General features: G+C 56.5%; 1 protein-coding gene across 2 annotated transcripts; it reads left to right on the plus strand.

Moving 5' to 3' along the window:
* The first annotated feature begins 8 nt into the window (after positions 1–8).
* Positions 9–8,786, plus strand: CCDC127 (coiled-coil domain containing 127). Of its 2 annotated transcripts, none has more exons than XM_044234588.1 (3): positions 9–73; positions 1,796–1,926; positions 7,517–8,786. In XM_044234588.1, the coding sequence occupies exons 2-3, from the start codon at positions 1,806–1,808 to the stop codon at positions 8,209–8,211; spliced, it is 816 nt and encodes a 271-aa protein (XP_044090523.1). In that variant the 5' UTR covers positions 9–73; positions 1,796–1,805; the 3' UTR covers positions 8,212–8,786. The 2 variants fall into 2 exon arrangements, with proteins under 2 accessions (XP_044090523.1, XP_044090531.1); XM_044234596.1 differs by lacking the exon at positions 9–73 and adding an exon at positions 136–187.
* The last annotated feature ends 5,707 nt before the right edge of the window (positions 8,787–14,493 follow it).

The raw sequence follows: 14,493 nt of genomic DNA on the forward strand, positions 1-14,493 counted from the left end.
CACCACACATTGCGCCTGCGCACAGGAACCGCGGACCGTGGCGCTGAGCGGGACGGCCGCTCCCCGCCCGGGGGTAGGTGGAGGGCAGGGCGGTGTTCGGGAGGGGCCGGGGGTGGGTCTGGGGGCGGGCGTAGGTCGGCGGCCCAGGGAGAAGGAACGGGTGTAGTTCGGGGTCGGAGAGCTCCGGGTGGGTCGGGGGTCGGAGCAGGTCGGGGCGCCGGGCCGTGTTGAGGGGCTCCGGGGGTGGTCGGGGGCCGCGGGGGCTGGGGGTGGCTCTGGGATAGGTCAGGCCGCCGGGCCGGGGGCCGGGGTGGGGGCGGGCGCCCGGGTGACACCGGGAGCCGCAGCGGGGGCGCCGGGCGGGGGCTGGGTCAGCTCGCCGGCCCAAGGGTCTTCGCGGACTCCCCTGATCGCGCCCCCGGCCGTGAAGCGTGCGCGCCGCGTGAGCGTGACGTGACCGCGACCCCGGCCCCGGCCCCGGCCCGGCCGCGGCCCGGAATCTGCCGTGGGGCCCGGTGGGCGGTGGACTGTCCTCCGGCCCGTGTTTCGCTCTGCGTCGCGAGGACCCTGCACGCGGGGGCCCGTGCGCTCCCGGTTCCGCGACTTCTCCCGGGATCCGACGGAATGAGCGCCGCGGGGGAGCAGGGGCGCCCCCGAGCAGCCCCCGGCCCGCCCCGGGCTCCGTCCGGGACTGGATCGCGACCTGAGCTGAGCGCAGAGCTTAACCGCGAGCCCTCCCGGCGCCCCCTTCTAGTCCCTTTCCAGGAACTCGTCCTGCCGAGGGTCGGGTTGCCTTCGCCGGACTCCGTGTTCGCTCAGGCCCCGGGCCCCGAAGGCGGACCTTGTGGGCCCGCAGGAAACGAGGCCACGTCTGCGTGGACCCGGCGGGGCGTCGTGCGCCGGTGTCCTTTCAGAGTTGCCGCGAGCTCCTGAACCCAGTATACTGGGCATTTCTTTATTGCCGGTTAGGTCTTGATCTTGTCAGGGTTAAGTCTTTATTGAAAACCCTCTTAGGGGCGTCTGGTGGCTCAGTGGGTTAAACCTCTGCTCGGGTCATGATCGCAGGGTCCTGGGATCCAGCCCCGCATCGGGCTCTCTGCTCAGCCGGGAGCCTGCTTCCCCGTCTCTCTGTCAAATAAATAAATACATAAATAAAAATCTTAGAGAAAAAAAGAAAACTCTCTTAAAATTTTTCAAGATGGAATCAGGCTCCTTTTTTGTTACGGAAGCCTCCGTCGTTTCTTTCCTAATCTGTGTATTGTTGGTCGCCGTCCGCTCGCTCTGTTTTGCTGGAGCGTCCGACCCCGTGTGGGTTCTTAGTAAATGGGTAAGTCCGTGTTAGCAGGAGACCCCAGCCCGGTTCCTGAGAGGCAGCAGAGCTTTAGGCAGAAACATCGGTCATGACGGTGAAAATGCCACCCAAGCCAGGAGGCACGAGAGCCGTCCTAACACTGTCCCCATCCTGGCCACACACCTCTCCGTGGCCTCGTGGCCATTTCCTGAAGCGGCCAGTGTTTGCTTTCACACCTTCCTGCTGACGTGTCCTGGGTCCAGCCGCGCTGCGAAGCTCTGTGTAGCGGAGATCTTCCCTCACGGGCCTCGTGTTTCCCTTGAGACCTCTCTACCCCGCCCACTGGATCCCGATACTGTCTGAGGCCTTGTGTTTTCCTCTTTCATCTTGTAAGGCTCAGTGCTACGCAGCTCGTGGGTGGACCTGAGCCAAGTACATGGTAACAGTTGTGACAGATGTGTCCTACCGTTTTATGTGATTAATGGTTTTATTCTTTACTCCAAGGTACATCTCCATGAATAACCTAAATGACCCCCCAAATTGGAATATCCGACCTAATTCCAGGGCTGACGGGGGCGATGGAAGCAGATGGAATTATGCCCTGTTGGTTCCAATGCTGGGATTGGCTGCTTTTCGTAAGTCATGGTTTTCCTCACATTTGCATTTGGAGGGGCTGGAACTGTGGATCCCAAAGACCTTGGGCTTTGGATCCTGACAGATGCAAGTGTAGATCCTAGTGTTATCCCGTGTGGTGAGTCTGAAGCAAATTACTTAATCCCCTGAGCCTCAGTGTCCCCGTCCACTGAAGCACTGTGAGCGCCAAACAAAACAAGGGGCTTGCTGGGGTGGGCTTTCGTGACTGGCCCCGGCTCCATTCCAGACTTCCCACTCTGGAGAGGGCTCTCGGTTCATTCGTCCTCATCGGGACCGACAGGGAAGAATAAAATAGGTGTAAACAAACCAGTTTGGTCCTCTGTTGCATGTGTAGGGAGTCAGTCTTAAAACCTCTGCTCAGCCTGGCCAGCTTCTCTCTGGCCTGCAGACCACTTTGGGGGAGTCACCAGTTTCCGGTCAGTTACAGTTATTCCAGCCCTAAGCTTTCGTTTTCCACTTCCTGATAGTTTTCTGATGTCCAGGAATTGGTTTTATGTTTTGTCATATCCCACAGTTTTGGGTGCCCCAAAGAGTATGAGAAACTGAGTAAGTGGATGGAAGAAAAGCACAGCTGCCCTCAGTTTGCAGCGATACTTTGATGGAGACTTTTGTCACGTGCTTGGGTTTCTCGGGTCAGCAGACTTCCCGTGGAGGCGGTGAAGGCAGGGAGAAGAGCGTTTATCAACTGTTCGTTTATCTGCGTTTACTGGCGGCTGGGCCGGGAGGCTGGCTTACACCCATGTTTGGCTCTATAATTTCTATTTGTTTACTTACTTACTTATTGGAGGGGTGACATGTCGGGAGGGGCAGAGGGAGAGAGAGAATCTCAAGCAGACTGCCCAGTGAGTGTGGAGCCTGAGGCAGGGCTCCATCTCACAACTTCGGGATCATGACCCGAGCCAAAGCCAAGAGCCATCCAGGTGCCGCTTGGCAATGTAATTTCTAAACTGTGTAGTAAGTCATTTTTGGAGAATCCTTACAAGAACGCAAAGGTTCAGGTTTCTGTGATCATGCTAGCTAAGCAAGACAACCAAGAAGAAAATACAAAATATTCACTGATTCTTCTCAGGGACAGAAAGCCACATTTTAGAAGTCCAAGAAGGCAAGAACTTCAAAAGTAAAGCTTGTGAGGAAAGGCTATAAAAGATAGAGTCTGGAAACAAACGCACGTGGGAGTCGCCCGGGGCCCTATCCCAGCCTCAGGACTAATCAGTCATTGTTAGTCCTGTGAAGCCTCCCAGTTCCCCACCCGGGCCACAGGCGTCCGCAGCCCAGGGTAGGGGGAGCTTTGCCAGACGGCGGGCTGCTGAGCTCCTAAGTGGCTCGACCCGCGCGGCTGCGTTTGCGTCTGCCCCGTCTCGGACGTGGGCCAGGCACTGGCACGTCACGGAATCCTGAAAAGCACCCGCTCTTCTCAGCCTCCGTGGGAGCCGGCGTTAGCTTCGTAGAACGTGCCAAAACGCTTTCCAGAGTGCTGGGACCCTTGCAGCCTCGTCAGCTCCGTGCACGCTCGCCCTTGTCTCGGAATTAGGCCCATTCTGGTTTCCGTGGCATTTCCCTGAGCGCGGCTGCCGTGGACCGTCTTTCCCGTTCCCTCCACGGCGTGCCTGTTCCTGTCTTCCGGCCATCGCCTAACTGCATTGTGGTTTGGGGTTGAGTTTTGAGAGAATTTTATTAGATTCTAGTGGTTTTTTTTGGCTATCTAGTTTGCCAGTATCTTTTTCCACTCTGTAGATTGTTTTTTGTTTGTTTTGTTTTGTTTTGTTTTATTCTCTAAATGGAGGCTTTCACAGAGCAAAGGTTTTAATTTTGATGAAGTCCAGTCTTGGTTTTTTCTTTCATGGGTCATGCTTTTCCTCCTGAGAGCGTTTTGCCTAGCCCTAGACCCTGAACGTTCTGTCCCACATTGTTTCTTGAGTTTAGTTTTATGTTTTACACGTAAGTCCATGATGCATTTTGAGGTTTTTCGTTTTCGGCTTTTTTTTTTTTTTTCCTCAGTATAACATATGGGACTCAGGTTTTCTTTCTTCCTTTCCAGGCTGTTTGCCTTCTATTTCCTCTTCCGTTACTTGCTTTCTTGCCCTGGCTCACGCCTCCAGGCCTCCACTGAGAAGTTCCCGTCGGATGGAGGAACATTCTGTCTTCACCATTAAGGGTGGTGGTAGCTGTGGGTTTTCATAGCTGTTCTTTGAAGGCACGGAAGCGCCCCTCAGTGTTATTATAGTTTTTGAGTTTTTTCCCCTGTGGGTGCTGAATTTCATCACACGTTTTCTGTATCTGTTGACGGGATTGTGTCATTTTTCTTCTTCAGACTATACATACGTTGATTGATTTTTGACTGTTGAACCAGTCTTACGTTTTTGGAATAATCTCCACTTTGTGGGGGTGGGGAGCTTAGGTCGTGCACGATCTCATGGGTTGTGGGATCCTGCCCCACCTTTGGTTTTGAGCTCAGCAAGGAGTCTCCCGGGAGATTCTCACCCTCCGCCCCTCACCCGCTCCCCGGCGCTTGGTGCTCTTTTCTCTCTAATATAAATAAATAAATAAATCTTTAAAAACTAATCTCCAGGAGCGCCTGGGTGGCTCAGTGGGTTAAAGCCTCTGCCTTCGGCTCAGGTCATGGTCTCAGGGTCCTGGGATCGAGTCCCGCATCGGGCTCTCTGCTCCGCGGGGAGCCTGCTTCCCTTCCTCCCTCTCTCTGCCGGCCTCTCTGCCTGCTTGTGACGTGTCTCTCTCTCTGTCAAATGAATAAATTAAAAAAAAAACTTAATAAAAGAATAAAAATAAAAACTGATCTCCCCTTGGTCATGGCATATAACCCTTGTTAGGTGCTGTGGAACTACCTGAGCCGTCGCCTGCCCAGGGTGTGAGGTCTGCTCACGTGGGCTGTTACTCCAGCCCTTCGCAGGGGTCGCTCATCTCCACGCCAACCTCGGCATCACGTGTTCCACGTCGGTTACTGTATTTTTCAGTTCAAACCTTCATTTGCTTGATTTTGTATCTCCTTCTTCCGTGCTCAGGCTTTGTGTTATCATGTCTGCTTTTCACTCTTTGTCGGGCGCCTGAGGGGGCTCAGTTGGTTGGGCGACTGCCTTTGGCTCCGGTCATGATCCTGGAGTCCCGGGATCGAGTCCGGAGTCTGCTCAGCGGGGAGTCTGCGGCTCCCTCTGACCTCACTCTCTCTCTCTCATTCTCTCTCTCAAATAAAATCTAAAAAAAATAATAAACCCTTTGTCAGGTAACACTAACATCTCTGTTCCCTCAGTATTGGCATCTACTGATTATCTTTTTCACTTCTGTTTGAGATCTTTCTATGACGAGTGGTCTTTGGCTGAAATCCCGTGTTTTGGGCATTATGTTATGAGACTGACCTTTATGGGGACATTCTGCGACTAGCTTCGTGGCTGGGGCTCTGGCAGGGAAGGGTGGTGTTGAGGCCTCACTCCCAGGTGGGGATGGAAGCCCAGGCCCCCAGTCAGCCTCTGGTCCCCGGACACCAAGAGGAAGGGTCCCCTCATCACCTCTGGGCAGGAGTGGGGGTACAGCTCCCCCAGGTTTCCACTGATGCTCCCGAGCTAGGAGAGGTAGGAGGGACCGGTTTCTGCTCCTCACTAGGCCACCTCTGACACCACTCTCAGGGGAACAGGAGGGGCGCCCATCGGCCTTTGCCCCCTGGCTGGGAATGGGGCCACGGTGACTGTGCTGTTTGGCCCGAACGGTGTAGTTACTGTTGAAGTTCCCTGTCTTGCTAGGCCACCCTAGTAGCCCCTTGGCCAGAGGGAGCAGACCTGTGCTGGGGCCTTTTGAAAGAAGGTCTTCCCCATTGGCATTTCAGCTCCAGGTGGGGAAAGTATGAGGCAACCTGAACCCCAGGTGATTGCCCACCATAGCGTTCCTCAGGCCTCCGGCTCCCTTGCCGGCCAGCCCGAGGCTCTCCCCCTTTAAGAGCCCCCTTGTCTTTGTCCTACTTATGATGTAGGGTTTGCGGGCCGGGAAGAATGGGAAAGAGTACTTCTGTTCCATTTCCCCGAAAGCAGGAGCCCCCTCTCTTCTCTGCCTTTGGAAACTGGGGCTGTGCACAGTTGTGTCTTCCCAGAATCCCAAGGCAATGTTCTCCAGGATCAGACCCAGACTTCAGGTTTTTCCCTTCTGCTTCCACACTTTCCTCTGCATACCTCCGTGGTAATCTCCCCTGTGTGTGTCCCACCTCTTCCTGGAGGCCTTCCTGATTCGGTGGACTTCCCATAAACACAGCTTGGGCTGTGTGGTCTGGCGTGCAGCTCTGTGTGCCCTGTATCGGTCGCCACGTGTTCCGCGTGTCGGCGTGGCACCTCCGTTGGATCATCCCTGGGTTACGGCGGGAGTGGCCTCCTCTGCCCCTGCCGCCCCCTGCCCCCAACCTCTGATCGTCCACTTCCTCCCAGAGCCGATGAGGACTTCTGCTGTTCGGCACCTGCTCACTTCCAGGATGTGCCCCCGCTCCTCGCTGGAAGCCCTGCGCCGAGTCCAGGAAGCAGTCTACTCAGGACACATGATGCCCACTCCTGTCCCTGTTCCTTCTGCCAGGAGGGACCTTTCCTACCAGCTGCTGCTTGTTTTGCCAGACTGGTTCCCATTCCCCTCTCTCGTGAACCCCCCCGACCGCACCCCACACCGAATTCGTTCTTCTCTCCTCCGCTTCTCACAGACCTCTCCATGCTTAGCAAGTGCGAGTGGGGCGGCTGCCCGCGTGGCCCGTTGCCCTGTCTGTGCGCTTGGCTGAGGGGGGAGGTGGAGACCTGAGGCTGGAGAGGCTTTCGAGTTTCCGTTACCTGTAGGACTAGACGCGGTTTTCCACGCGGAAGGGATGCGTTTGTCTTAGCTTACGGAGTTGGGGCGGTACCAGCACCCCAGTGGGAAGGACTTTCAGGCACACGCAGATACGCCTCGGAGGGCGGCTGCCGGGGGACTTGGGTGGGGAGCCCGGCTGGCTAGGACTCCCCTCGAGCGTTGGGGAGGGAAAAGGAGCCTCCCCGGCACCGGACTTCAGTCCGTCCCACGTTTCCGAGAGTCGGGTGTCCCTGGTTTGGGGAACGGGAGCCTGACCGTGTCTGGAGCTCGAACATCTCCTCCCCTGATTTTATGTGCCCTTGTCAGACTGGAAGCGGGAGGAGCGGGCAAGTCGACATGCACTTTGCAATCACTCAGTTCTGTAATCACCGGCCGACTGCCAGAAGCACGGCAGGTGGCCCTTTAGACCTTGGCCCAAGGACGTGGGGCACTGTGGCCAGAGCAGGTGAGTCTGAGAGCGAAAGAAGGCGGTGCTGGATTATTTCAGCCGTAGAAGATGAGGAGGCTGGAAGGGGAAATGTCAGCAGCCCTGCTGTCCTTTGGGAGCCCTTATCTGCTTTTAAGCTAAGAAATTGGTTTAATATATGGTTTCCTACAAAATGTTACCCGTACCTTTCAGGGCTTAAGATTTGATTGAAATGCTGTTCTTAGCTGCTTTATATTTATTCAAACTCAGGATTACAAAACCTCACCTCTGACTTTCCATTAAGTGTGTTTTCTCCCCCAATTTATTCCTGTCAGGTTGGATTTGGTCCAGGGAGTCCCAGAAAGAAATAGAAAAAGAGAGAGAAGCGTACCGTCAGAGAACAGCCGCTTTCCAGCGGGATCTCGAAGCCAAGTACCACGCCGTGATCTCAGAAAACCGGCGTGCCGTGGCTCGCTTGTCTTTGGAGCTCGAGAAGGAACAAAACAGAACGACTAGTTACCGAGAAGCCCTTATCTCTCAGGGGCGCAAGTTGGTAGAAGAAAGGAAGCTTCTGGAACAGGAGCGGGCTCAGGTCATGCAAGAAAAGAGACAGTCGCAGCCTCTGAGAAGTGCGTATCTGAGCTTCCTGGAGAAGGAGGACGACTGGCAGAGGAGGGCCAGGCTTGTGCTGAAGGAGTTCGAGGACGCTCTGACGGAGAGACAGAGCATCTACTGCAGCCTGGTCCTCCCCCGCGGCAGGCGGCTGGAGATCGAGAAGAACTTACTGGTCCGAGCGTCCACGGACCCGGTCGCCGCGGAGCTGCAGGTGGCGGCCGGCCTGACCGACATATTCCAGCACGACACCCACTGCGGCGCCATCTGGAACACCGGCCGGCGCCGGAACGGCAGACTCATGTGGCTGTATCTCAGGTACTGGGAGCTGAGCGCCGAGCTGAGGAAGCGTCAGCGGGTTGAGGCCGCCATCCTGGGGGACTGGCCGGAGCCCCGCGCGCCGCCGGCGACGCCCTGAGGCCCCCGGAGCCGCCGCGCTGCTTCCTCCTGGCGCGGGCGCCTGCGGCCGCCTTGGCACGGGAACTGCGTCCCCTCCTGCCCTGTCTGCGCGGGGCGCCGGGTCTCCTCCTTGGCCCTCTTCAGCCACTGTGGATTCAGGTTCCCGGAGGACTTTTTTGAAGCTGTGCCATTGTATGAGGCTGAGCAGTATTGCACACCCTCCTGCCTTTGCTGTAGCTACGACTGTTGGAGAAAGTCAAACACAGTATCCACCCTCCCTGTGAGCAGTTTCCGGTCTGTTTTTGTCACTCCCTAAATAAATTCTGTTTTCTCCTCCAGTGACTTCTCTCTCTCCTAGAACTATAAATAGGCGTCAGGTAGTGGCTGCAACTGCCTGAGGACGACAGAAAATAGAAACGTTATCAAGGTTTCCTGCGGGCGTGAGCATCTCTCCCACCCGCGGCAGAGAAAGTGCTGCTTGTAGCCCGGCGGCACCTGGGACGTGTTTGGGACTTGGCTTGTGTCTGTATTTAATCAACATATGCTATTTATCAGCAATGATCTGTAATAAAAAATTCCTGAATTTAAAAGCAACAGTGCCACCTCTGTATGCAATTTACTTTACTCTTTATAAAATGTTTTTACTTAGATTATCTCCATTTTAGCCCAAACTGATCAAAGGTAGGCACTTGCCCATTTTTTACAAAGCCGAGGTGAATCAGCCTCTCACATATCACCCCTGCAGGCCCCATGGGGAGAATGTGCAGCAAAATCAGCAGAGAACAGGACACCTGGGTGGCTCTGACTTTGGTTCAGTTCATGATCTCGGGGTCCTGGGATCGAGCCCCCTGGGGAGCTCGGCTCTTGGCAGAAAGTCTTGTTCCTCTGCCCCTGTTAGGCTCGCTCACTCTCAAATCACTAAAATCTAAAAAGAGAAAATCAGCAGAGGGAAAGGCATGCGGGGCCGAGAGAGGACCCTGTGCAGCTTCCAGAATCCTCTCGCAGGGGTCGCGGGACTGGGGTGCTCCCTCCCACTGCCCCCACCACCAGGAAGGAGTGTCAACTATCCCCACCCTGGGACCCCCCCAGAGACAGCCCGAGGCTGGTGTGGATGGCCGGCCACGTGGGTATCCTCTGCAGACTCCCAAGGAAAGCCGGCTTCCCCTCAAACTGCACATTTAGACACAGTGGGCTGCCCTTACTGGTCCGTGGCTGGGGGATCCTGCCCGAATCCAGGTTCCCCATGCCACCCAGGGACCTGTCTTGTAGCAGGCTGGCAGGAGGCCCACGGCCTTTGCGTGCAGTCAGGAGAGGCTGGGCCGTGCACGGCCCCAGAGCTCCCGGTCACTCAGCTGCTTGGGACCAAGTGGCCCAGCAGCCGCTGCATGGAGGCCCGCCTGCTTCGGAACCCTGTTTCTGCCCGGGCCGCCTGCAGGGAGACAAACTTAGAAATACTAAGCTGACAAAAAGCTTCCCAATTGTAGGGGGATGTCAGAGCCGGGTTTGGTCTGGGGCCCAAAATGCTGAGGACTTCGGCCAGTGGATCCACGTGGTTTAGGCTCCCGTGTGGTTTTTAATGTTTGGAGCAATTTCAGAGACAAGGAAGTGGCTATGCCCGTGAGGTCCCCCGTGGGGCTGGGGTCCGCGCCCCAGAGTCTGCTCTTAGCTGCCATGCGCTGCACAAGACAGTGTCATGCTTTCTCCTCCGGGCTCCTTGGGTCACCTCTCTGCTCTACTGTCCCTGTCCCCACTTGATGCAAACAAAACTCACTCAGGTCAGTCTGAACCGACAAGTTTCTGGTTGTTTGTACCCAGTAGAGTGGTGTCCGTCTGGCCTCCGGCACTCCACGGACTCTCCAGGGACCCTTCGATAAACCACCCAATGCTTTGCCCTCGGTTTTGTCTGAAAAAGGAGGGACATTCGGGGGTCCCTGGGTGGCACAGTGGGTTGAGCAGCTGACTCTCGGTTTCGGCTCCAGTCATGAGCTCGGGGTTGTGGGACTGAGCCCTGTGTCACAGATTCTCTCTCTCTCCCTCTCTGCCCTCCTCCCTCGTGCTCTGAGTCTCTCTTTCTCTGAAAAATAAATAAGCAAATCTTTAAAAAAAAAAAAAAAAAGAGGAAAAGGGGCACCTGGGTGACTTAGTAGTTGGGTGTTTGCTATCAGCTCAGGTCATGATCTTGGTCCTGGGATCGAGCCCCACGTCGGGCTCCCCGCTCAGCAGGAAGCCTGCTTCTCCCTCTCCTACTACCCCTGCTTGTGTTCCCTCTCTTGTTGTGTGTCTCCGTCAAATAAATAAATAACATTTTTTAAAAAAATTTTTTTTTAAAGATTTTATTTATTTATTTGACAGAGACAGATCACAAGCAGGCAGAGAGGCGCAGGCAGAGAGAGAGGAGGAAGCAGGCTTCCTGCTGAGCAGAGAGCCCGATGCGGGCCTCGATCCCAGGACCCTGAGATCATGACCTGAGCCGAAGGCAGCGGCCTAAACCACTGAGCCACCCAGGCGCCCAATAAATAACATTTTTTAAAAAGAGGAAAATTCAGCCAGTCATTGAGTCAGTTAATTACAAGGTGAATTATTATTCCTTGCCCTAGTAACGTCCGGCAGGCTGTGAGTCTAGCCTTGAGCAGCGTGGGGACTAAGTCCTGAGAATTCAAGTCTGTTTAGATGCCAGTTCGACACTGCAGAATCAGAAACTTGCTACAGGAAATTATGGTGGGCTACGTTTGCCTTTGCACAGCACCTCTGCCTTCTATGAGCAAGTTGAATTGAGGGTAATTTGATGCCATCCATCTTTTTAACATTGATTTTGTTGGGCTGGAAATGTGATGACCTCACAGATGACGTCACCTCCATCTTCATCGAGTCATTTGTGATGACGTCACAACAGAGGTCTGGACTAAGTGACAAGACGGTGGAGCGTCAGTGAACCAAAAGCGTTTGACTTGAGGAGAACAGGAGCCGGGATCTGTTCGGTGTGTGTGCGGGGTCTGTGGGGACCTGGGAGGCGGGCATCACTGTCCAGGCTGCTTTCTGTCTGGTCTCAGGAACTGAAACCTTGAGCCGGCAAGGCAAGGAGGACGCTCCCGGGTAGAAGGGGCCAGGGTCGAGGCGAGGCCTGTCTTTTTTTTTTTTTTTTTTTTTAAAGATTTTATTTATTTATTTGACAGAGAGAGATCACAAGTAGGCAGAGAGGCAGGCAGAGAGAGAGGAGGAAGCAGGCTCCCCGCTGAGCAGAGAGCCCGATGTGGGACTCCATCCCAGGACCCTGAGATCATGACCCGAGCCGAAGGCAATGGCTTAACCCACCAAGCCACCCAGGCGCCCCGAGGCGAGGCCTGTCTTGAGGGAGCCCGTGTGCGCCGGTCAAGAGAAGGGGCGTTTCATGGCCTGTGATTTTAGTTGATCTGGGGACCCTGTGGGTGGGTTGTAGTGACTTACACAGGAAGGGCTTTGGGGGGAGGGTCGCCCTCTGCTTTCTAACCGTGCTTACTGTGAAAGCACATTTCAGGGCGTTTTACTTTGGAAAATGGTTGGAAGACACAGGGCTTGACCTGGATGTCACCAAATAAAACAAGAAGCCAGTAGTGATTCTGTAAATTAATCCCACTCAATTTATTTGTTAAATATGCTTTTCCCCCTTGTAAAAGTTCATAGACGAAGAGAGTTCTCATATGTATTTCTTGTGTGTGTGTGTGTGTGTGTCTATAATGCATGTGTGGACTGACAGATGAAGTGTTTCATTTCATGGTGACAGAGTAATCCTACGAACATCGCACCAATGACGCGATGTTATGACAGGGAAGGGATTTCACCAAAGAACCTGTGTGTTTTTGAAAAGGGAAGTTATGGATGCCTGGGGGGCCCAGTTGGTGAAGCATCTGCCTTCGGCCCAGGTCATGGTCCCAGGGTCCCAGGATCAAGCCCCACATGGGGCTCCCTGCTCGGCGGGGAGCCTGCTTCTCCCTCTCCCTCTGCCTGCTGCTCCCCTTGCTTGCGTGCTCTCTCTCTCTGACAAATAAATAAAATCTTAAAAAAAAAAAATGAAAGGGGAAGTTGCATCTAACTAAACTATGTAAGAGTATTTCTTTTTTTTTTTTTTTAAGATTTTGTTTATTTATTTGACAGAGAGAGATCACAAGTAGGCAGAGAGGCAGGCAGAGAGAGAGGAGGAAGCAGGCTCCCCTGCTGAGCAGAGAGCCCGATGCGGGGCTCGATCCCAGGACCCTGAGATCATGACCCGAGTTGAAGGCAGAGGCTTTAACCCACTGAGCCACCCAGGCGCCCCCGTAAGAGTATTTCTGTGTGGGATGATGGTTCCAAGTCTGATTGAGGAGCAGTTTGCCCAGATGACCTCTCTGAAGAGACGGAGAATCTTGGCTTCCGCCGTCTTGGTCTCGGTCTCGCTTTCTGGAAGCCAGTGTGCCCTAAACACGGGGAGGGAAGGCTCGCGTGCTCTCTGGGGACCCCGTGACAGAGTGACAGAGCACAGGGGACGGCGCCCGCGCAGGGGGCCTCCCGAGCCGTGCAGAGACAGGGCTGGACGGTGGAGGCCAGAGAGACGCCCCTGGGCCTCCTGGGGGCAGCCCAGGCCGTGCCCTGGTGAGCCGGCCGCGGGCAGCGAGCGATCAAGCGACCTGGGACAGCTCTGAGCGGGGTTGATTCAAGGGTCCGTCGTGGAACTCGAGGGCAGGAGTGGAGCCGGCAGGCCGGGTCCTCAGACAGGGACCAAATGGCCGACAGGGCCGGACCCTGGGAGCTGCGGCCTCGGGGGCTCGTGTCTGCGCGTCCGCTTCCATCTTTCTCCTCCTGCGTCTTCCGAGCTCGCGTCTTACCCGCCGGCTCCCACGCGTGGCGGTTCGGGCGCTGCCTTGCGTGTGTGGCTTTTGTCGGCCGCGCAGGAAAACTTGAGAACCACGAGGAGGCTCATGGGCGGCCTCCGCGGCGGCTGGGGAGGAAGCCCGTCTCCGGCAGCCCCACCGGCAAGCCGGGGGCTCGGCAGGCACAGACGGCCTCGGGGGGACGCCCTGGGCCCTCCCACGTCCCACCACCGCCCGGGCGCCCGCTGCCCCTGGACGGACGGAGGCCTGCGCCGGGCGGACCGACGGGCGAGGCGGGCGCTCACCGCGTCCCTGTGTCCGGTGTCCCGGCCTGGACACTCGCTCCTCGTGGGGGCCTGCGGTGGGCGGGGCTGCGTGCCAGGGTGTCCGGAGCCAGGGGCCCAGAAGGTCATGGAGGAACCGACGGGGTGTTGGAAGGGTTTCTGGGGGGCGGGGGTGGGGCAGAAGCTGCCGCCGTCCTGAGGAGCCTGGGAGAGGCCGCTCTTGTGGGGGACGCCAGGGCGCAGGGGACTCGGGCCGGGCAGCGCGGGTGGGGCGAGTCCCGTGATGGGCATCGCGACCCAGGAGAAGGCCTGCTCCTCCGCCCAGAGGGAGCTGCCACGGTGGCCAAGGACAGAAAGTGGGATCCTGCGGGCGAGTGGGAGACAGCTCATCCGGGGTAGCTCAAGCCGCACGAGGAGAAGGAAAAGGACAGCACCTGTGTTGGAGGAGCCACAGGCTCGTGTCCCCGCACAGAGGGTCCCCTGAGTCTGTGGGTCTCTCCAAGTCTGGGGCTCAGAGCTAGAAAGAACCATCTGGAACAAAAGCAGAGTGGGAGGCCCCTGAACCTGCACTCCCTCTTTGCAGGATGGGGACCAGGAAGCAGGATGGACTTCCTGGAGGAAGTGCCATGCTGAATCCACCACAGAGGACTTGGGGGAGGCAGAGACTGTGTCCTTGCTGTCCCGGAAGGTGGCTTCCCAGTGTGCCTCCTGGTTCGCACCCTGCCCCTGTTCAGTTCCGCTTTCCGGCCCCATGAAGTCCCGGTGCGTTTGGGCATGGCTAGGCTCTAAGCTTCGTCAGGAGGAGCGCGGCCCAGCTGCGCCGTGGTACCCTCCCACCCTCTCTCCGCCTAGGTGGTGGGTTTTTCTGTCCCTACAGTTTGCCTTTGGGTCGGATCCATGCCTTCGCCTGGGTCCTGGCAGATGCCTGGGATGGACGCCCGGCATGGTCAGAGCCTCCGAACCCCAGGCCGCGCGGGTGCGGCGAAAACCCATCGCGGCCGGAGACGGTACTTCCAGGGCTGGGGCCCAGCAGGTGCGTGGGAACAAGTAAATGACGGGCACCAGGATGGCGCGGAGTCCGGCTCTGCTGGGGCTGCTGCAAGGCTTCAGAACTGCTCCACATGCGCCTCCCCTGCCTCGCTGACTTTCCTCCGCAACAGTTCCTCAGGCACCCCGGGGGCAGGGGCCATCGGG

This window comes from Neovison vison, chromosome 1, assembly GCF_020171115.1.
Source record: "Neovison vison isolate M4711 chromosome 1, ASM_NN_V1, whole genome shotgun sequence".
In the NCBI taxonomy this organism is placed as follows: Eukaryota; Metazoa; Chordata; class Mammalia; order Carnivora; family Mustelidae; genus Neogale; species Neogale vison.

Bases quoted from the DNA above. Each gene is read 5' to 3' on its own strand.
- CCDC127 (XM_044234588.1), top strand. From the start codon at position 1,806: ATGAATAACCTAAATGACCCCCCAAATTGGAATATCCGACCTAATTCC. The intron at 1,927-7,516 runs GTAAGTCATGGT...TATTCCTGTCAG, and splicing joins GCTGGGATTGGCTGCTTTTC to GTTGGATTTGGTCCAGGGAG.